At 38.9% G+C, this 23,130-nt stretch overlaps 2 protein-coding genes across 2 annotated transcripts; both read left to right on the top strand.

The window, feature by feature from the left end:
* Positions 1-7,100: 7,100 nt before the first annotated feature.
* On the top strand, positions 7,101-11,103 carry LOC120262063 (chlorophyll a-b binding protein 7, chloroplastic). The gene is made up of 6 exons (XM_039270115.1): positions 7,101-7,324; positions 7,450-7,616; positions 8,544-8,690; positions 9,114-9,246; positions 9,629-9,721; positions 10,377-11,103. The coding sequence occupies exons 1-6, from the start codon at positions 7,208-7,210 to the stop codon at positions 10,668-10,670; spliced, it is 951 nt and encodes a 316-aa protein (XP_039126049.1). The 5' UTR covers positions 7,101-7,207; the 3' UTR covers positions 10,671-11,103.
* A 5,405-nt stretch (positions 11,104-16,508) lies between these two features.
* Positions 16,509-22,098, top strand: LOC120260313 (squamosa promoter-binding-like protein 15). The gene is made up of 10 exons (XM_039267743.1): positions 16,509-17,293; positions 17,752-17,945; positions 18,031-18,869; positions 18,968-19,042; positions 19,128-19,235; positions 19,326-19,443; positions 19,630-19,765; positions 19,852-19,996; positions 20,136-20,723; positions 20,951-22,098. The coding sequence occupies exons 1-10, from the start codon at positions 16,752-16,754 to the stop codon at positions 21,380-21,382; spliced, it is 3,177 nt and encodes a 1,058-aa protein (XP_039123677.1). The 5' UTR covers positions 16,509-16,751; the 3' UTR covers positions 21,383-22,098.
* Positions 22,099-23,130: the final 1,032 nt, after the last annotated feature.

The following is a 23,130-nucleotide window of genomic DNA, read 5'->3' as shown; positions in this document are numbered from 1 at the left end:
TACGTGGTTCACCCAAAACTAGGGTTACGTCCACGGCCGCCGGCTGATTTCAGTATTTTCTTCTCCCTAAAAAAAAATAACTTTTTACAAGGATGAATATATATATATATATATATATAAGAGGGGGGAAACAGAAAAAAAAACTCTATTACAATGGAAATTTCTAAAATACCCCCTCACAAATTTCCAAATAACACAAGGGGTGTTTAATATAATCAGGCTCCACACAACTCAACAATCTCCCACTTGGGACCCGATCTCATCCAAGTTCTCAAGCTTCAAATCTTCAAAGAAACACAAAGTTTGAACAACAAACCCGTGACAAACCCTTTTTAATCATCAGTGCTCAAACCAAGCTGAAACTTTGCATAGCTTCGGTTTGTCAACAATAACTACCTTGGTTAACATATCAGCTGGATTTTAACTGCCTGGAATCTTCTCAAGAGCCAACACTTTATCTTCTAATAAAGTCCGAGTGAAATGATACCTTAACTGTATATGCTTGGTTCTTGAATGAAATGCTGAATTCCTAGCAAGATGAATGGCACTTTGGCTGTCGCTGTACAAAATATTATTCTCCTGCCTCTTTCCTAATTCTGCCAAAAAATTTTGTAACCAGATCATCTCCTTGCTAGCTTCTGTAACAACAACATACTCTGCTTCTGTTGTAGAGAGAGCAACAACTTTCTGCAATTGAGAAATCCAACTAACTGCAGTACCATTCAATGTATAGATATACCCTGTAGTACTTTTTCACGTTATCCGTATCTCCGAGCAAAAATCGACATCTACATAACCCCTGCGGTTTCAAACTTGCACCGTGAAACAAATACATATATCCGATGAGCCCTTCAAATATCTTAGAATCCACTTAATCGCTTCCCAATCTCTGTTTTTCCGAGGCCTACTCATGAATCTACTCACAACTCCCATCTGCATGTGCAATGTCGGCCTTGTACACACCATAGCATACATCAAGTCGCCAATAGTCGAAGCATAGGGCACCTTCCTCATGTAATCCTCTTCTTCTTCCGTCTTCGGTGATCGTTCTTTGCTCGGGTTTTAAAATGACTTCCCAAGGGTGTGCTTACTGATTTGGCTTCATTCATATTGAATCGCTAAGAACTTTCTTCACATACTCCATTGTGAGAGCTTCAATATACCATTAGCCTTATCTCTAATGATTCTCATACCAAGGATTTGATTTGCAGCTCCCAAATCCTTCATTGCAAACTATTTTGACAATTGTTTCTTCAAATAATTGATCTACTCAATGCTAGACCTCTGATGAGCATATCATCTACATACACCATTAAGATGATATAGGAATTGTCAAAGAACTTGATATTGCAACAATGATCAGCTTCACATCTCTTGAACTCAATTTCATGCATAAAACTATCAAATTTCTTGTACCATTGTCTTGGAGCTTGTTTCAGGCCATACAAGCTCTTTCTTAGTTTGCAGACTTGATTCTCTTGCCCCTGAACAACGAACCCTTCTTGTTGAAGCATGTAAATGTCTTCATCCAAGTCACCATGAAGAAACGTTGTCTTCACATCTAACTGTTCAAGATGTAAATTCTCTACAGCTACAATTCCAAGCACCAGTCTAATCGTTGATATCTTCACAACTGGAGAAAATATCTCTGAGTAGTCAATACTCTCCTTCTGTTGGAACCCTTTAACTACTAATCTGGCCTTGTATCGTTTGCTACCATCATGTTCATTCTTTATTCTGTATACCCACTTGTTGTGCAAAGCCTTCTTAGTTCTCTGGTAACTCGATCGGGTTCCCATGTTTGATTCCTCAACAAGGAATCCATCTCATCCTTCATGGCTAACTCCCACTTGCTTGAATTCTTATCTTGTAAAAGCTTCATCATAACATTCCGGTTCACCACCATCGATCAACGGGAGATAATTTAGTGATGGTGAATAACGTTGAGGAGATCTAATGTTCTCGGAGGATCTGCGAACTTCGACTCTTTCGGTGTACTCCGATCAACCTCGTGAATCGCAATCTCCTTATCTTCTTCACTCATTTTTACGAATAGTACTTTCGATCAATTCATCTAAGTTGACAACCTCGGACTTTCTTTTTGATGCGTGACATCCGGCAGATGACGGTTGACTCGTCCTTGTACATAGCCCGTTCATTGAATATCACATTTTTTTGCTTCGATGATTTTTTTCCGTTTTTGTTCATCCCAAAACCTATAACCAAATTTCTCATCACCATATCCAATGAAAAAAACATTTTTTTAGACTTTTGCATCAAGTTTACTTCGAGCATTAGAATCAATGTGAACATAAGATGCACACCCAAAAACTATTAGATGTGAAAACTTCACTTCTTTACCGCTCCAAACCTCCTCAGGAATTCTAAACTCTATAGGAACTGAAGGCCCTCGATTTATTAGGTAAGCAGCAGTGCTAACAGCATCAGCCCAAAAAATTTTTGGTAACCCAGCATGTAGCCTCATACACCCTAGCACGCTCATTGAGGGAGTTACTGTTCATGCGCTCTCGCCACACCATTACATTGTGGTGTTCCAGGAATAGTCTTCTCCATCTTAATTCCTTCTGTAGCACAATACTCACTCGAACCCTCCATCTACGTACTCCCTCCATTATCCGATCTTAAGCATTTTACTTTCAAACATGTTTCGTCTCAACCATGGCTCTCCACTTCTTAAAAAGTCTCAAATAAATCTGATTTATTTTTTTCAAAAAAATAAACCCACACCTTTCTCGCTTGAGTCATCAATAAAAAGTTACATAGTACCTTGAACCTCCAAGTGATGCAATCGTGAAGGTCCCCATAAATCGATGTGCACTAATTCTAATTTTTTTCGACCTTCGAGTCCCTGCCGGGTTTTCAAGAATCTCACCCTTCTCTCGCTTTCCTAAGATGCAACTTTCACACATATCAAAAATCAATAGACTTTTATTTACGGTAGCTTTCCTCTTGACATCAACATCTTCAATCCTTTCTCACTCATGTGACCAAGCCTGCAATGCCATAGGTTTGCATCAATACTTGCTTCAGTAACTGCAACTGTATCTTTTGGACATGAGGTCATATATAGAGTGCCAGTCTTTTTTCCATGAGCCAATACTCTGGCTCCCTTTGTAACCTTCCAGGTACCACCAGCAAAAAGGATTGCATGTCCTTCATCATCAAGCTGTCCAACAGAAATCAGATTCCTCCTCAAGTCTGCAATATGCCGAACCTTCTCCAATGACCAGATAGATCCATCGAGTGATGATATCCTGACTTCTCCCACACCTACAACATTCAAGGCTGAACCATCAGCCAAATATACCTTCCCAAAATCACCTGCAGTGTAATTTTGTAGGATATCTCGGTGTTGGGTGGTATGAAATGAAGCTCCTGAGTCTAAAACCCAATCATCAAGTGGGCTATCTATTGAAAGAAGTAATGCATCATGTATCTCTTCTGTTACAGCATTCGCAGAATCATGTTCATTCTTCTTTTTAGGGCTTTTGCATTGGTTCCTGAAATGACCTATTTTTCCACAATTCCAACATTGTACAGGACGGCCTGATCTAGATTTACTTCTGTTTTGATTGAAATTTCTGGATTTTGATCTACCCCGATTTGAGCTTTTGTTAATATTTCTACCTCTTGTCTCAAGATTTAGGGCAGAGCCAGATCCTGAAGTTTCACTTGCATCTCTTTTGCGAATCTCCTCAGCCAAAACTAGATCTCGTATATCATTGTACTTGAGTTTTTCCTTTCCCATAGAATTGCTTACTGTCATCCTCATTGCTTCCCAACTGTTCGGCAAAGAAGCCAGAATGATCAGAGCACGAACCTCATCATCAAAATCAATTTCTACAGACGACAATTGATTTGTGATAGTGTTGAGGTCATTCAGGTGTTGTGCTATTGATGCGTTCTCTGCCATCTTCAAATTGAACAATTTCTTCATCAGATACACCTTGTTATTTGCCGACGGCTTTTCATACATACCAGACAACGCCTTCATCATATCTGCTGTGGTCTTCTCCTTCACAACATTATGTGCAGCGAGATCTTGACGAGTTAATCGATAACTCCCGATGCACATGCGTCGAGAAGAACCCAATCCTCGACCCTTCATCGCCTCATGGTTTTATCCCCAAAAGAGGTAGATGTAATTTCTTTACATGCAGATAATCTTCAATCTGCGTCCTCCAATACGCGAAGTCTGTGCCATCAAACTTTTCTACACCAGATGCCTTTCCTGCTTCCTCTGCCATTGCTCCCACTCAAAAAACAAAAAAACCTTGCTCTGATACCAGTTGTTAGGAACTAAGAAACAAAGGCAAGAATAGAAGATAACAAAAAAAAAACACAGAGATTTACGTGGTTCACCCAAAACTAGGGTTACGTCCCACTGGCCGGTACGATTTCGATATTTTCTTCTCCCTAAAAAAAAATAACTTTTTACAAGGATGAATATATATATATATATATATATATAAGAGGGGGGAAACAGAAAAAAAACCTTATTACAATGGAAATTTCTAAAATACCCCCTCACAAATTTTCAAATAACACAAGAGGTGTTTAATATAATCAGGCTCACACAACTCAACATTTTATTGCATCCATCAACTCAGTATATCATTGGATGTAACCATAGAACATTCTTTTTGATAGATCTAAGCAGTTCACCTTAGATATATTTCTTATATTTGGCCATAAATATCCATGATTTGTTAATGTAATGACATCTTGCCTAAACGTTGCTCATCAGAGATGGTTTTATCGTATAAGCTATGAGTTTTGATACTTTGGAATATATTTCAATATTTAAACAAATTTGATGAGTCTAAAGTTAATATAATATTATTGAGAATATTTTTATGATCTTTACATTAGAAAGATGGTTTCTTACCAAATAAAAAGTTGAGTAACTCCCTTTCACAATTTTTTTTTTTTAGAAAGACAATAAACACCGGAACCTAAGGACGTGCACGTATGGGGAGCAAAGCTCAACACCGACCCATGTGTTCTCACCTTGCGCAAAACATGAGATTCAATTCTGGACCCTCCCCAAAATGAACGTCTTATGTAAGGGATCCGATACCAATTGACCCAAAGGCCGTTGGTCAATTAATTTTCTCTCACAACATTAGTTTATGAGAGTTGTTTGGCCACCTTTATGAAAAAAATATTTTATATATTACATAAATTTGTTATTGCCAAAGTAATGTTTTAATTTTAGTAGAAACAAGTATATATAACTAAAATTTCAAACATTATATGAGTGTTGAGGTGCATCATAATTATTAGTTTTTCAATATATTTTTTTTCATATCTTAACTAATGACTCTATTACGACATAGTACTATGATCATTTTTTATATATTTTATTTGTCAATACAGAATCAAAAATATTGAACAACTTAGATTAATTATATTTTGATTTTGATTGTACTATTTTAATTTTGAGGGGTCTTGACATTGAAACATACGTAAAATAAGGGTAAAGTGTTATTAAGCTTACGAGTGCATCCTATATTTGTATTTGTCTTTGACTTAAAATTTAAAACTTAAATGGGGGTGTTTATCTCCTAATATAAAAAAAATAAAGAAATAAAAAATTCTCATTTAATTACATGCTAATGAAGTCTTTGTTTGTCTTTGAGCTACCACTGTTAATATATTATCGAAATTTTTGGTGTGAGTTTAAATCGGTATAATGTTACTTCTATGATAATTTTTTATTTATTTATAAAAACAACCTTGTGGGCTGAGATATTCTTGACCCGGTAAACATTTATGTGTGTAATTATATATATATATTAGTTTTTTTTTAAAAAATAAATGTGGCAACTTTTTTTTTGTTTTAAGGGGATGATAATGTTATGAGTCCACCCCATATTTGTAATATTTCATATTGCTTTTGTTGTTTATGTTGGGCATTTATGTTGGACTCGTTATGTCATATTTCTTGGGTCCACTTGGCATTGATATTTGGGCTTCCAAGAGAAACTTTTTGGGGAGATGGTATTTTTTTTTCCTTTGGCTGTACAACATTAGGGAGGTTACAACAATCAAAGAAAAAAAGGAGAGCTTAAGAAGGGTTTGTTATTCTCAGTTTTATGTGCATAGTTTTTTATCAACTCTACGATCGGATGTGCTCCCGTGGTCGATTCTGCTCAAACTTGGCCAGATTGTTCCTGACATCAAGGGCTTCATTTTGAAAGGTCGGATTGTCCAGAGGTGCTCCGATTTAGTCAAATACGCTACTTTAATAGACACTGTAGTTTTTGGGTGATTTCTACACCTTTTTTGCTCTATCTTCATCTCTTATTGTTCTTGGAGTTTGTTGGTGGGTTGTGAATCCTTTATTGACTGTTTTGGGGTTATTTTGCCCTCAATTTATCAATAAGAGAAGTAAAGGGTGGACTCCTTGAACGGTCCCGTGGTTTTTATCCTTCACATCGAAGGGGTTTTCCACGTATAAATTGTGTGTGCTATTTGTGATTTATTTTCGCTCGTTATTGTTGTTTTTATACTGCAATATTGTTGATTCTACTTGGTAATTTGGCTGAGTGGCAATTTTGGGTTGATTGGATTGTTTAATTGGTTGGTTGTCTTGATTGTGTGACATTGTGAGTGTCGTAGAGACCTCTTCCGATCTTTTCAGATAAGCGTCGATCTATAAGAGATTGTCAAAGAGATATATATAAGTATGATAGTGCACCAATGATTTAATGACCTCTTAGAGATTTATCATATAAGGCGGAATAATATATGGGGCAATTAGGATTTAGTACGTGCGCCTTGGATGATATCACAATGACCATAATTCCACAATGTAAATATTTTGACTCCTCTTATAAAGGATCATGTCAATAATAAATAAACAGTATTGATATAGTATCTTTATAATGTATTTATACAGTATTATGTTTTAAAAAAAAAAAACTATTCGATTTTGCACTATTTATTAATTATTTTTTTGGTGACTCTCACTGGCTATATAGTGATTGTAAAATCAATGTGGCAACTTTAATGCAATGTGAGTTATATTGTGATTTATATTCTCATCCATCCATGGCTTTGTTTTCTTGATATGTGTCACCATGATTATGTCTCTATAACTTTATTTCTCAGTACAGACTACAAACTACAGACAGTAACACAACGAGCGACCCGACGATAAGAGCAGCGTCCAGCTCCATCCATGGCTCCACTGCTTACGCAATCAGTGTCGTCACACCCTTCTCTTTCTCGCCATTGCTCCTGCCATGCCCTTCGCCACAAGGCCTCCAGGCCCGTCTTCAAGGCCTCTTGGCAAGAGGTTCTGCTCTATCTATCTCCACGCTTATAAATTTTCCTGTTCATCATCTTATCTATGGATGTCTATGTCTATGTCTATGTCTATGTCTACGTCTATTCTGTTGTATTTGTGTTCCTTCTCTTCAGTTGACTGGAGTTCTCGTCTTCTCCGCGATCCCTTTCACGGCGGTGAAAGCCATCGCCAATAGCTCTCTTGGGGAGAAGCTCCGTAAGAGGCTGGAGGAAACCAAGAGGGAGGCTGTGGACGGATCCTCTAGGTTCAGAGCACAGGCTCAGCGGGCAAGAGAGGATAGGTTAACTGTGCTCAAATTCTCACTGCTGAGTCAGTGTTGTTCTTCTTTGATATTCCGAATAATCAAACTGAAAAGGAAATCTGCTTCTGAATTTTGAGTTTGAGTATATATACAGTTTTAAAAAAAAAACATCAACTGGCGTCATAATAATTAATTCCATTGGAATTTGTTATTTAATACAATTTCTGAACTAGCTGCCAGAGTGCTGAGAAAAATTAGCTATAGCCGTGCTTTATCAGGTTAGTATAAACCATAACTATAACTATTTCTATCTATGCAGACATGTGTCACGGGCTTGTTATTTCGTTCAAGGTTCCATACATATTGGTGGAGAAAAATGTAGGGTGTGACACATGTCTCTGGAAAGATTAAAAGAATCTTGACAATTTTTCTTTACTCGTCACAGTTTGTGCATTTGTAGAACAAAGGCTAGAGAAATTGCTTTACTACTCCCCTAAACTACATTGCTTGATCTAATTACAGGGCACTGCATTTCTAACAATGCTTTGCATCATTAATATCAGATGAGCTCAACATAACAACAAAATCTTAGGTTTAACAAGTTGTCTTCTGCATTTGACTATATAAGAAATAAAAAAGGATTGCTGTAGAAGACCAAAAATTAGTTAAGATGTTGTTAGTTCATACTAGGGGATGGCTTCTTATATCCAATGCAATTCAACATTAGTGCCGTTATTTGAAGGATTACGCAGTAGTGTTTATAAGCTCATAAAAATGGGAAGATACAAAAAAGTTTCGTGGCTGCATTTACTTACTACTTGGAGTTTATTCTAACCCACAATAGCTATCTCACACAATAATGAAGAATATGTATATGTCATTTATAACAAATGTGCTTCAAATTATATTAAGAAAAGATAATTCTGGCTTCAGAGAATTATTAATTGAGTTGTTTTGTTGCTGCAGTTTTTGGTATGGAGCAGAGCGTCCTCGCTGGCTTGGTCCAATACCCTTTGAGTACCCTTCTTATCTTACAGGAGAATATCCCGGTGATTATGGCTTTGATATTGCTGGCCTCGGAAGAGATTCTGCTAGTTTCCAGAAATATTTTAAGTATGCAGTTTACTTTCTATTTTTTAAGCTACTAATCTCTCATTTGTTGGGGTGGAGCAAAAGATTCACACTGGAATCAATAATCTTCCAATTAGGTTTAGTTAATACCTTCTTTGCTAAAATCAACCAAATTGAGCTTCCTTTTCTTGCTCATTACGCTCATATGAAATTAAGGATGGAAGCATAGTTAGCAGGATTTCAATGACAGACTATTAGCATCACTGTCAATGGGATCGGAGACTTATTTTCTTAATATGCAAAAATTTGTTTATGAATTTAAATCCCTGTCAAAGAATTTTAGCAGTAAAAAGACTTGCTAAACGAAAGCTTATTATGGTCATATCTGCGTCATATGGTTAAGGTTTTCTCTTAGAGCAGCATATACTAGTTTAACTTCATCAGCTCCTTTCAACTCTTCCACAGCTTTGAGATACTGCATGCTCGTTGGGCCATGCTAGCAGCTCTTGGTGTTGTGATTCCTGAATTGTTAGACATGCAAGGGCTTGTGCATTTTGTGGAGCCTGTGTGGTGGAAAGTGGGGTATGCAAAGCTTCAGGTAAATAATTAGTATGTATTGAAATGGATCTGTTGGTAACAACAACATAGGATGTCACATTGTTAAATAGATTTTGTGAATTGGTAAAATGTGGCAGTTTTTCTATGACAATCATCTTGTACAGGTGGCTGTTCTTTTGCACCCATTTCCTGTCAGTGCAAGTAGATTTTTAGCAATTTTCATATGAAGCATGTTCATATGGCTATACCTAATTGTACCTAATTGCTTCCCTTGTGTTTTGTGAGTTAATTATGGATCTACATGTTGCAAGCTGATAAATGTTCTGAGTTTTGCTGTACTCTGCAGATGGATTAATTTTTGTTTTCCTGCTACTATTATCCATATATATGTTTCTAAGGTTCCCTACTTCTTCCTTTTGCAGGGTGATACCCTTGATTATCTTGGAATTCCAGGATTTCATATAGCTGGAAGTCAAGGAATAATTGTTATAGCTATATGCCAAGTTCTTCTAATGGTAATTAACTACTTTCACTGTCGAGATGTATTTGCTGAGGTTGGATTTGGCCTATTGAAATAATTTAATCACACAATCTTCTGGGTTCTTTCGCTGCCACACTTACTTTCTTTTTGTTTTTTAAATTTTTCTTTGTGTACCTTATTTCCTTTGCCACTTATTTGTAGAATATGATCACTTGGCTTGGTTTTCCATGGATGTACATCACCTACTTTTTCCGCATGAAAACTGAACTCATGTCACTTTTGGCATGCTAGATCTAGACTTTATCAAATACCTGAGATTAGTTTCCTTTCCATTGAGCTGATAACAGAAAATTTTTGCCATTTATGTATCGTATGCTTAGATGCCTAAGATGGAGGGTATGTTAAAGGAAGACAGGCCATGTTTCTAAGAACCATTTATTGGTGCCCTTCAAATTTTTCTGTGGTTGTTGAGCCCTTCCTGAAATTTCTCTTTGTCATATGCTCTGTTTTTAAGAGATGTTTCAATTATTGCTGACATTCTGCCGAGTTCATTGTTTCTTTTCAAAACGGAAATCTTTGTTTTGTATTCTTAAATTCATCTAGTGTGAACTTTTATGCGATTACTAAACAATTTCCTGAGCAGCATAATATGCACATGATCTCATTTGTAAATATGAACATTTTTCCAGGTTGGGCCTGAGTATGCTAGATACTGCGGAATAGAGGCATTAGAACCATTGGGTATTTATCTACCTGGAGACATAAATTATCCAGGAGGTTTTCTTTTTGATCCTCTGGGGCTTTCTAAAGACCCGGTTAGTTTTGAAGATTTGAAGGTAAAAGAGATAAAAAATGGTCGTTTGGCAATGGTTGCTTGGTTAGGCTTTTATCTTCAAGCCGCTCTGACTGGGAAAGGTCCTATACAAAACCTTCTTGACCACATATCAGATCCTCTTCACAATAATATTCTTTCCTACCTCTAGTCAATTTTGAATTATTTACTGGATTGAGATAGCTCACCTCTCTCCTTGTAAGTAGTGTCCTCAGCTCCTCCCAAGAAAGACATGAAGAGAAGCTCACCTATATTTGGTTAAAGAGCTTAATTAGATTATGTGGGGTGGGAAGGATGTTAAATACCATATGGGCTCTGTTCATATCACGCTTTCATATAGTACATATTCAATATTGTTTTGTGTTCTGTTATCTTTTGCAGTTCTTGCTGGCATGTACATAAGGCAGGCATACAGCTCAATGTTTCACTGTGTCATGTAAATGTAAACTAGGCTGGTTTTTTTTTTTTTGCTGGCCCCCTTTGCGTCAACTGCAAAGCAGATGGAGGTGGTGCAATCGATTGTTATTGATAGTGGGACTTCCAAAATCCAAAGTTCAGAGTAAGATCCTATTCATTCATGTCAAGCTGACATCTATTATTTTGCTACATGGTTCAAATGACAAGCAAATAGCATTTGCTGATCATACATACCATCACAAACCTTCCTTTGGCAGTTGCATGCTTGCATACCTTCTATGTGAATCTCTAGTGACTTGTAATATGAGCTACAACATTACGTCAGGATTCAGGAACACTCATACCTTATGTTTTTAAAGCAACGTGTGTTGAAACCTAGTAATCAATCATTAAAGAATTGCCCAACTGATTTTAAATGTGCAGCATGGTTGGGCTGGGGGAAAGTTTCTGATAGTCTGATTTCCTTTTTCCTAATTTATACTCTCCTAGATTCCCTGGGAACCTATGAAACTTCACTGTGATCTTCATGTCCTCTTGAGTTTAATTATTTTCAAATCCATTTGGTGTTGGTTGTAAACATTTTGGTACTTTAATTACTTTTGGAGAGATGTTGAAGCACTTTCAGCTACGGTGACATATTCTGTTGAATAATTTCTTCAAGAAACATGCATGTTCATTATTGATTTGTTTATAAATTTGCAATACAAATGTAGTGACCATAGTTGGCTTCTGAATTTATGTGTGTGTTTTTTAATTTAAAAACATATCAAGTAAAATATGAATAGTTTATGTATTAATTGATGCGAGTAACGGGCTTTATGAAATCATTTTGATATTTTTATTGTGAAATTATATCACATGAATGCATGTGCAAGAGGAGAGATCGAAGATATTGTGTTGTTTAGGATCATATAGTATCATATTGGTAGGTCCGTAGGTGTGTGTTGTATACTAGTAACTAAGTAGCTAGCTTGCTGCATGTATGATGGAGTTAATGGTTCGGGTTGGATTTGGGTAATCATCCGTACCCGCACTCACAAATCCGCCCCGGAATTTGGGTCAATTGGCGAAGCGAACCCCATTATGATTGTTCTCCTCATCTCATCGGACCCACCACTTTCACTCGTCCCTGTCATCCGGACCATTCCCGTTGCCCGTTGGATCTGATTAATACAATATAGCTTTTCATGGCTGATCTATATCAGGATAAATAATGAAAATATTTTAAGGAATCAGAAATGTGAACATATATAATTTTTCTCAATAATAATAACAACAAAAGGGATTGGATTGGATGGCTAATGACTCCAAATACTGGCTAATTGTGTCAACATAATTTTTCTTAATAATAATAACAACAAATGGGATTGGATGGCTAACGACTCCAAAATGTGGCTAATCTCCACCTTCATTGGTATGATTGGATTGATCAATTAGATTGATTGCAAGTAGTACCTGCGATGGATTTAATATTTTGTCAACATTAATCTTAATTAATTAGCATTTAGCAGGGACATAGCTGTTGATAATTAAGATGGAGCACAAGTGGATATAAATGGAGACGTTCCAGAGAACTCTCTAACTCACTCTCTCTCTCTCTCACTCGCTCTCTTGATCTCTTGTCCCATCCCATATTCGTATTCATTTCCACCATGCACACACTACATAAGAAAGGACAATAACTTCTCCATCGCTTTTGCCAATTGCCATTAAAAGTTATTCAGAATCACCTACACCAATCAATGCCTGTTTATGCTCATGCTGCTCCTCTAATTTATTTTTTTATTATTTTTTATCTTATAAAATATGAATAAATTACATGTTAAGAGACATATGCACTGGATGTGAATTGATCATCCATCTCACGCACTCTTAATCAAAGAAAAAGAGTTTTCATTGTGAGTCAACACTAATATCCGGCAAACCGTACTAATCTACTTCTTCTTCATTTTTTTGAGAAAGGCGATAAGCGTCGTAACCTAGGTTTCTTTCTTCTTCTTCTTCTTTTTTTTTTGAGAAAGGCGGTAAGCGTCGTAACCTAGGTTCCTTTCTTCTTCTTCTTTTTTGAGAAAGGCGATAAGCGTCGGAACCCAGGTTCCTTTCTTTAGATTCATAAAAAGTATTGGACAAACAAAAAAACTTTTCCTGTTCTGGTTGGTTGAAAACCAGATTCGATTTTTACCTAGCACTCACCGCTGAACCGTGCCCTCACCTTACGCGAGATGGGGATCGAACTCGGGGAGCCACGCTCGATATTCGAAAGCGAACATCCCTACGTAAGGGACCCGATGCCAATAGACCAAATGATCGTTGGGATTTCAATATAATCTTAAACTCAAAATCTTTGAATATTTTATCTTTAATTTTTATGATGAATCAACTACCCTTGTGCTATGAGCCCTTTGGTTGCTCTTCAAATCCATACTTAAATAAAAACAAATAAATAAACAAACATTTATTAATTATTACTGTTATTATACTATGTTTCAATGATTCAAAAGTAATCTTAATTATATGTATAAGCAGCCATAGAGTTTACTAGACAACGGAGCCAAATATATACAAGTTGCTATTTAATTAATTTATATATATGTCAACAACTTATTAGAAACAACCATCTTACATAAACATAACTAGATTACATATTTTGATGTATATATATGTAGACGTGTAATCCTAAGATATTTTACATTAAATCAGAAGGTGAATATATATTTATTTCATAGACGGAGAAAGACATTAAATTGAACGTACGTGCCTCACTCTCACTGAGTCCATTCTACTTTTGTCAACGGATCAAATACTTTGTGAAATATACATGCCCTCTTGGGCTGTCGAATAATATATATATATATATATATATGGGGCAATATGTTATTCTCTAAACCTGAAATGATGCAGAGAGAAGCACCATACCATAATAACAAGGCATAATGGTTGGACAAAGACAGCTGCCGATTAGCAGGCCGGATTCTCTTCCCTTTCTACTACTTGTGGTTGTGGTCGTAGCCCCTTCCTCCCTTCAATTCCTCCTCCTCTATCAAATAGTGGGATTGTACTGTATGGCTGAGAACCCAACCTGATCACCAAACACAATCTAGTCTACTAATTAGTATGACCATGACTATCACCACCACCACCACCACCACCAAATACTAATAGAATTGTAGTAGTAAAAAGTAGATAATTGATGTTATTCATGTGAACTCATGTTTTCTAGTTGCCACATCAGTTGTGTGATAGAAATGTAATTGGTTTATATATAGGTATAAGAGTTGAGCCATTAAGTCTTTGAAATTTTTTTATGTAAATCCCCTAAGTCTATATAGAGCTCATACAGAACTAATATAGAGTCCACTAATATTAAAATATAAAATTTAACATTATTATTATTATTATTATTATTATTATTAGGCAACGCATCCACTTCAAAGGGAAATCAAGGGGTCTCTCTACTTTGCAGTTTGCACTGACTTATTAACCGGATTGGTCATTTCAATTTATCAAGGACTCAACAACAGGACTCGGTAGTCAGTAGTGAGGAAGGAGGGTTAGTTATTGCGCGCAAGGTAAGGTGTCGCACACGCCCATCACGTGGGGGGTGAGGTGCCCTCACCCTTGGGTAGCCGATACCGTCCTTGCCACGTGTCCTTCATCGAGACCAACGATGTTGCTATCGTGGTGGACCTGGTACTACTACAACTTCAACTTCAACTTGGTAGTGGCGTGGTGGCGTCAGTCTTGTTGGACTCTTGGTTCTTGTTGTCGTTGGTGCGCATGTGGACCTACCGCCCACTTACTCACGAGACTAATACTGCTACTCGTATATTACTGTTACTCCTGTGCGCGCGCGTTACAGAGTTGGACGATTGAGATCTCGCGGATCGTAAGTGAGTCAGGCAATGGCATCAAAGCCACTATCTCGGTTGTACTTGTACTTGCCGCGTGGCGTGGCTTTTCATATCTCTCTCACAGCTGTCATTTCGATCCTGCAGATTGTGCCACGCCCTTACTCGATCGTCCTCCTAGCTATTCTTTCTACATTACGTACGTTACTTAATGTCATATCTATTATCTCCCACTCTTGAAACTTGAAACTTGAAACTTGAAACTTGAATCTCTCATTGCATGGCATGGTTCATTCACATACATTATACATACATACATGTATATGTAAGAAACGCATTTGCATGAACCACAATGTTGTAAATCTCGTGAGGTGCATCGATCATGGATGAGCTTGGTAGAAAGACATACTAACTAAAGTAAGAGGAGATACAATTATTAACTTAAATAATTTATTAATTAAATAATAGGCTGTATCTAGTGGAGGGTGGGCAGTCACAGAGCATCGGTAGACTTAGGGCATAGGTCATAGCACTGCTGACACATAAAATAGATGGATAGATAGATGATAGATGCATATATATATATATACAGTCCTCGTTCAACAAAATCACCATCTGTACGAGGTGGAGGACTTGCATGTGGCTTTCATTTATTTATTCGACATTCACATTAATTTGTTCACTCATCATCTTCATTCATTCCACCATTATTATTATTATTACTGTTATGATCGATCCCATTATTATAAATAATTATTATATCCGGAATCCGGATTAATTAATAATCTGTAGGCTGTAGCAGAGCATATATTGGAATTAAAGTATTGTATGTAAATACTAAATACTAAATACCGTTGCTTAGAGTTAATAAAGGGGTGGGCAGATCACAGATGTCAGTTTGGCGAGAACGTTGGTTTTGGTACACCGTGATTCTGTGTATTTGGGCAATTTAAAGTGTCATCTAGTCATGGCCGACCCGACCCCCTCATGGGTCATTGGTTAATGGTTACAGAAGCAGTACTGGGCAGTGGACAGTGGACCCCACTATTGTACTGGAGCTTTCTTGTCAAGCAATAACAGTCCACCTTATTACTCCGTCCTTGATGCTTCCGTCAAGATTATTATTATTATTGTTAGTGCAGCTTACTTGTCAATTTTTTGTTTGACAATATCTATTTAAAACATAACAACAAATTACTCAAATTTTATTTATATATATATATATATATATCTATATTGGGGAAAAAAAGAAAGAAAGAAAGAATGAAAGAAATAGTGATTTCAAATATAATAATAATACGGTTCATGACGATTAAGGAATGCATGGGATAGAAACACATACGAGTGCGTGCCTAAAGGCTAAATAAATAAAGGAGAGAGATAGATGTCGCTGTTAATGGAGAGAAATAATTGAGAGACGTGGTCGGAGGGGTTGCTTCTTTCTTTTTTGTTGCTGCTTCTTCTTCTTCTTTTTCTTCTTCTACTGCTGCTGCTAGCCTGCTGCAACTAGGAAACTTCCAAACTTGATTAACTTCTACTTAAAAACTGTTCGCTCTATACCGCTTCTACAATTAACTACAGTCTACTACATTACTCTTTATTATTATTATTATTATTATTTTTGTGAGTATTAAAACACATAATTAATTAATTAAGGCAGCCAGCTCTGAGCTCCCTCTACCATTTGCTTAATTATTTTGCTATACTACTAAGCGCCAATTAATTAATCTTTGTAATTCTATATATCCTCTCCTCTTCCAAAAGCCGCCTTTCTATTTGAGTTAATTACTGTTGATGCCACTCCAGACTCTCCAGAACTAGAAAGATAACATGCATCCACTTGGTTCGATCCATCCATCAGATCAGAGAGATCTCTACGCGGGAAGCAAACGAAACGACCCTTCCTTCCTTGTGCCTTCAGGAATGAATCCGCCGGATCTCTCTTAGATTGTTCACGTCCGAGATCAATGGAGGCTGAGGTGGGATCGTCGGCGATGTTCCTTCATCATCATCACCACCACGATGTGCCCGCCGCAGCGAAGAAGCGGGATTTCTCCTGGTCTTCATCGTCATCGTCCCCGTCCCCTGCCTTCCTCTACAATCAGCACCTTTCCGGAGATTGGAACCCGGCCATGTGGAATTGGGATAGCCGGAGATTTACCGCAAACGCGCAACCTCATCTCCAGCCCGTTCTGGAGCCGGAGACGCCCAGAGACATGGATGAGGATGCTGAGACCCTCACATTGAGGCTTGGAGGGGGGCTTTTCGACGAGGAACAGCCACCGCCGCCTCCTCCTCAGTTGCCGCCGCAGCCTGTGGCGAGGCCTAACAAGAGGGTCCGGTCTGGGTCGCCGGGAAACCACCCGATGTGCCAGGTGGACGACTGCAAGGTCCTGCTCACTGAAGCCAAGGACTACCACCGGCGGCACAAGGTGTGCGAGCTCCACAGCAAGACCGCCAAGGCCCTTGTTGCCAATCAGATGCAAAGATTTTGCCAGCAGTGCAGCAGGTATCCTTCTCTAGAGTCCCTTCCACCCCTGCGTCTCCGTTGTTCTATTGGTTTTGCTTCTGAATCTACATATCCAGGGAGGTTCCACAAGTCGCATTTTTAAGCCTCCTATCAAATGATATTGTTTATATCTCTTAATTTTTCCCATTCGTTCAAGATTTTTATCATTATGTTCATCTAATTTCTTGTATTTTTGTGTTTTGGCTCTTGCCTGCTGTTTTAGAATATCGTCCATAGGAAAAAGGATGGATTTGGGGGAAAAAAAAAACTCTTCTTGATATGTGTATAGACACATCTTCATGCTCTAGATCTACTTTCTAATGAATTCAAAACCAAAACCCAGGGTTCTTCGCTAGTTGATATTCTTGTTATCTATTCTGTCATTCACTGTTCCCAAGTGGCAATTGTTTGATTTCAAATGTTCAGATTTATTATTGGTTCATTCGCATGTCATTCAGATTCCACCCCTTGTCAGAGTTTGATGAGGGGAAGAGGAGCTGCAGACGCAGGCTTGCGGGGCATAATCGGCGAAGGAGAAAGACCCAACCTGAGGATTCTGCCTCACGCCTTTCAGTGCCTGCAAATCTAGACAACAATGGCAATGGGAACGTGGACATACTCAGCTTGTTAACTATTCTGGCTCGTTTGCAAGGTAAGCACTGCTCATTGGAATCAAGAGAATGCTGTTCCTTCTGCCATTCTAATAAAGATTTTGATATCATCATTCTAATTCCCAGGGAAAAGCACAGACAAAGTTGGGAGTTCAGCTCCTGACAAAGACCATCTCGCTCAGATTCTTAGCAAAATCAACTCCTTGCCTGCTCCCAATTCCTCTTCAATGGCGAATGTTCCGAAAGGCCTAGACTTGAATGCTGCTCTGGTCTCTCAGCTGCCAGCCTCTGAGCAGCAGAACAAACCAAATAGCCACCAATCCTCAACATCCTCAACAATGGACTTGCTTACCGCTTTCTCTACTGCACTTGCTAACTCGTCCCCAGACACCTCTCTTGGAGCTGTATCTCAAGGGAGCAGTAATTGTAGTGCGGTTGATAATACCAGTGCAGGACAGTTGCAGCCTGCTACTGGTGCCAATTTGCTTGCCAAGCCAATCCAAGTCCCCGCGTCAGTTGGAGCGGCGAGGAGCAGCTCTACTCTTCAGTCTTCCGTAGAGGTGTCAGATCATCAAGAGCGAGAAGTCGAGCCAAGTTTGCCTTTGCAGCTCTTTTCCTCTTCTGCTGAAGACGACAGCCCTCCCAAGTTTGGGGGCTCTTCAGTGAAGTATTTGTCCTCAGAGAGCAGCAACCCTATGGATGAGCAATCACCTTCATCATCTCCCCCTATTGCTCAAAAACTATTCCCTCTACAGTCAGAACACAAGAACTTGACAAATGAAAGGATGATGCCAGTCTGCAGGAAGGAAGATGTGATGGTCGAAGCAAGTACCAGTGCTGGGTGGAAAGCACCTCTGAATCTTTTCAAAGGCCCAGAAAGACAAGCTGAAAATCAAGCAGATCCCAGTCTAACATCTCATGCAAGCTATGCTTTTTCTTCTGTACCAATTCATTCTGATAGGCAGGTAGGACATCCATCTGTTTCAATTATCGAGTTATTTATTGTTGTTATTGGAGTGATTCTAGCTGCAAACGCCTTTTGATTCAAAACAATCCTTTTTAGGACCGGACTGGGCGAATTATTTTTAAACTATTTGACAAAGATCCCAGCAACTTCCCTGTGACTCTGCGCACACAGGTGGGAGAAATAAAAAAGGACATTATGCTGATTTTCATTACTCACTCTTTAAACAGTCTGCTAATCAGATGTTTTCTTCTGTTAGATATTGGATTGGCTCTCCCACTTTCCATCTGAAATGGAGAGTTACATTCGGCCGGGTTGTGTTGTCCTCTCCATTTACATTTCAATGCCTTCTGTTGCATGGGATGAAGTGAGTAGAGCCTTGACATAGTAAAAATATTTTGCCATCTTCTTTTGTTGATTAGTTCCTTGGCAACTTAGGATTTTTACTTCCTTGCAGCTTGAAGATAACCTTGTGCAGCGCGTCATGTCACTGATTCAGCATGTTGATTCAGACTTCTGGCAGAGTGGGAGGTTTTTGGTTCAGACTAATAAACAACTAGCATCTCACAAGGATGGTATGATATGATTTTTTTTATTGAAATCTACAAAGTTCTTTGGTACAAAATGTATGAACCTTTTGATTCTAATCTGTCATTTTGCATATTACACTTGATTCACAATTTCACATGTATCGAAAGTCTCAATGTACAATTATTATCTGTCTAGGGGATATATTTCTTAATTCTAATTATAAATCTCAGATAAGGTTCGCCTCTGTAAATCATGGAGTACATGGATCGCTCCCGAACTGACATCAGTGTCTCCTTTAGCTGTTGTAAGTGGGAAAGAGACTTCCCTTGTTTTGAAGGGTAGGAATTTGACCCTTCCTGGAACCATGTGAGTAAAAAATGCGTTCTTCATGCATTCTGATAAATGACCTCTGAGTGCATTCTTGTCATCATACTTGAACTTGTGTATTGCAGGATTTACTGCACTTATATGGGAGGATACACATCGAAAGAGGTTTTGGGTTCAACTCACCCAGGTACATTATATGATGATTCCAGCACAGAAAGTTTTGATTTTCATGGAGGACCTCCCAAGTCATTTGGTCGTTGTTTCATTGAGGTGAGCATCCTTGGCACGTACTATAGCTTCAAGTGAATTTTGATGAATCTTGTGTGTTGTGTCTTTGTTCTATTCTGTCAATCATGTTTGTGTTAATGGAAGGAACAGCGATCGGCCTTATCTTGGTATCTGTGTACAGGTTGAGAAAGGTTTCAAAGGAAACAGTTTTCCTCTTATCATTGCGGATGATGCCATTTGTCAAGAGCTGAGAGCCCTGGAATCTGAGCTCGAGCAAGAGACGACATTAACAGACACAATTTCAGAGGATTATAGTACACCAAACTCCAGGGAAGATATTTTGCACTTCCTGAATGAGCTTGGATGGCTCTTTCAGAAAAAGAGCAGTAGTTCCTTATTGGTGGAGTTCTCCACCACAAGATTTAGGTTTCTGCTTGCATTTTCAGTTGAGCATGACTGGCCTGCTCTTGTCAAAACACTCCTTGACATGCTTGTGGAACGTAGCTCGATGGGAGATGAGCTTGTGCAGGAATCACTGGAAATACTGTTGGAAATTCATCTCTTGGCCAAAGCAGTGAAGAGGGGGTGTAGGAACATGGTCAATCTACTCCTCAATTACTCCGTGGAGGTTGACAGCAGTAATGGATCCAAAATATACCTTTTTCCTCCAAATTCATCAGGCCCAGGTGGAGTGACCCCCCTACATCTGGCTGCTTGCATGCAGAACTCGGCTGATATGGTTGATGCACTGACTAATGACCCTCAAGAGGTGAGACAAATTTTATTTTGTCTTCCGGTAGCTCATATATTTCACAACCTTTATGTTGACTTGAATTCTTTTCCTAGAGTGATGTGCATAACCTTACAAAGCAGCTAGCTTTATGACACATTTTGCACTGGGGATTTTGTGGTCATAACCATGTGCTAATTGTAGCAGATGTATTCATGCAATTTCCAATAGCTGATCATTTCTTTTTCTTCTTTGAATTGTCATAGATTGGACTGAGATGCTGGAATTCGATTCTGGATGATAGTGGACATTCCCCATTTGCATACGCATTGATGAGGAATAACCACGCATACAATAAACTTGTTGCCAGGAAACTTGTGGATAGGCAAAATGGCCAAGTGTCTATAGCAGTTGGAAATGATGAAACCTCTTTAGACAAGTCATGGATCATTGAGGACCATGATGAACCACGTAGTCACCCTATGCAAGTGAGTTCTTGTGCCCGGTGTGTCATGATGGAGACTGTGAGGGTTAAGAGAATCGTTCACACACGTGGGTTGCTTGAGCGTCCATATATCCATTCCATGCTTGCTATTGCTGCAGTCTGTGTCTGTGTGTGCCTGTTCCTCCGAGGTCTGCCTGACATTGGCTCTGTTGCTCCATTCAAGTGGGAGAACCTGGACTATGGCCCCAGGTAGTGTCAATCACGAGGAGGTTGCAAATTACACGTGGAAAATCATCTTATGTTAGGAAATTCCTTGTCTGACAAGTATCAGTAGACACATAGTCAATACATATATCTGTAAAATAGTTATGGAGGTCTGTGTAATGAACACAACTTAAGAGGAAATGGATGAGTTCGTTGTGTGAGGATTTATCAAGAGAGAGTGGAATGCATACCAAAGGAAAGGAGCTTGTACGGAAGAAGTGTTTGGGAAGAAAGTAATCCTCAGAATACAGGTCTTTTGAGGAGATGGCTCTGGTTGCTGGAACAGCGGCAGGGTGTGATCACAGTGTTAACAGGCATTGCGTTTTGCTAGCTGAAGGAGGCAGAAATGAATCTGAGCATTTTGATGTTATTTATATCAAAATTCTAATTGCGCCATTTTCTGTGGTCGTCTGAGTTTGCTGTTGTTGTTGTACTTGCAACACCTTGCACTGGAACTGAAGTGCAGTACATGCAGATCAGTGCCTGGTGTACTCCAAAATAATGGATGAAAGAGTGGATGGGTTTCTGTTATAATCTAGCATGGTGTTTAGTGTTTGATCATGCTGAGAGATCCATCAATCAGTAATATGCTGTGTGTCTATCTTTGTATCTAAAATTTCCTTATTTATGCGAACTGCTCTGATCCATTTGGCTTTTGTCATGTTTTCTTTGTAATAAGAGACTAAATATGTTGAATTTGTGGTAGGATTGTTGATTTGGTGGTAGAATCCTCCACCAGGCTTGCAATGGCACAAAGAAGAAAGGCAAGCGGTGAATGTTCCTTGTGATAAGGTTGGTGGTGTACCAGTATTAGTATTTCCGCTTGTGCTTGTGCTTGTGCTTGTGATTCCCCTGGGAAGTGGGAATCCTTCTGAAGGCAAACAGCACATTTTATTAAGAAGGTTGGTAGATGCCCCACAACTGATCAAGTTCCATGGTCCACACAACATCCATTATTGGACCTTGGAGAGAGGCTTTTTTATCCTAGCACCAGCACAATTCATAAAAATCTGTTTGTTTAATAAATGATTGGATTCTTTTCTTTACGAAAATATTGTTATCCTTAAAATACTTAAACCAATGCATTATGCGTGTGGTGGGTTGTGTTGAACCCAAAAACGGTTATCTTTGCTTTGGCGCCTTTTCCTCTTTTCAAACAAATTAAAGGGATGCATGCATGATTCACTGCATTGCCGTTTTTTCTTCTTCCTACCCTAACCCCGGACACCAAATTAAGTAGGAAAAAGAGATAGAGAAATCAGTTGATTCATATGGCCTACTACTTGTCTGTCTTGCCATATCTTTTCCTCCTCCTCCTCCTCCTCCTCCTCCTCTTCCTCTTCAACTCAACAACCACCGCGTTTTCCTTGTCTAACACCATCAATGGTTGTCCAAGCCACTGCAACGAGGTTGACATCCCTTTCCCATTCGGCATTGGCCCACACTGCGCCGCCCTCCCGGCCTTCCAACTCACCTGTCAACCCTCTCATTCTCAACCTCTCCTCCTCCACAACGCAGCCTTCCGCGTCCTCAACATCACTAATGGCCAACTTATTGTTGACTCCACTCCCTTCATTGCCACCGACTGTGCCCTGCCCCACCACCACCACCACCGCACACTCGCCACCATCTCACTTCCTCCAAACGATCCCTTCACTCTCTCTGGCGCATCCAACTCCTTCATAGCCGTCGGCTGTGACACCGTTGCAGCACTGGCCGACGACGGCACCTTCGCCA

This window comes from Dioscorea cayenensis, chromosome 5 (assembly GCF_009730915.1).
Source record: "Dioscorea cayenensis subsp. rotundata cultivar TDr96_F1 chromosome 5, TDr96_F1_v2_PseudoChromosome.rev07_lg8_w22 25.fasta, whole genome shotgun sequence".
Taxonomy (NCBI): Eukaryota; Viridiplantae; Streptophyta; class Magnoliopsida; order Dioscoreales; family Dioscoreaceae; genus Dioscorea; species Dioscorea cayenensis.
Note: the sequence above shows the minus strand (reverse complement) of the source record. Positions and strands in the feature narration are given on the sequence as shown.

Excerpts from the sequence above, each read along its gene's own strand:
- LOC120262063 (XM_039270115.1), top strand. The coding sequence starts at position 7,208 with ATGGCTCCACTGCTTACGCAATCAGTGTCGTCACACCCTTCTCTTTCT. Across the intron at positions 7,617-8,543 it reads CAGCGGGCAAGAGAGGATAG|TTTTTGGTATGGAGCAGAGC; the intron begins GTTAACTGTGCT and ends TTGTTGCTGCAG. Across the intron at positions 8,691-9,113 it reads AGTTTCCAGAAATATTTTAA|CTTTGAGATACTGCATGCTC; the intron begins GTATGCAGTTTA and ends ACTCTTCCACAG.
- LOC120260313 (XM_039267743.1), top strand. The coding sequence starts at position 16,752 with ATGGAGGCTGAGGTGGGATCGTCGGCGATGTTCCTTCATCATCATCAC. Across the intron at positions 17,946-18,030 it reads TATTCTGGCTCGTTTGCAAG|GGAAAAGCACAGACAAAGTT; the intron begins GTAAGCACTGCT and ends TCTAATTCCCAG. Across the intron at positions 19,766-19,851 it reads TTGACCCTTCCTGGAACCAT|GATTTACTGCACTTATATGG; the intron begins GTGAGTAAAAAA and ends TGTGTATTGCAG.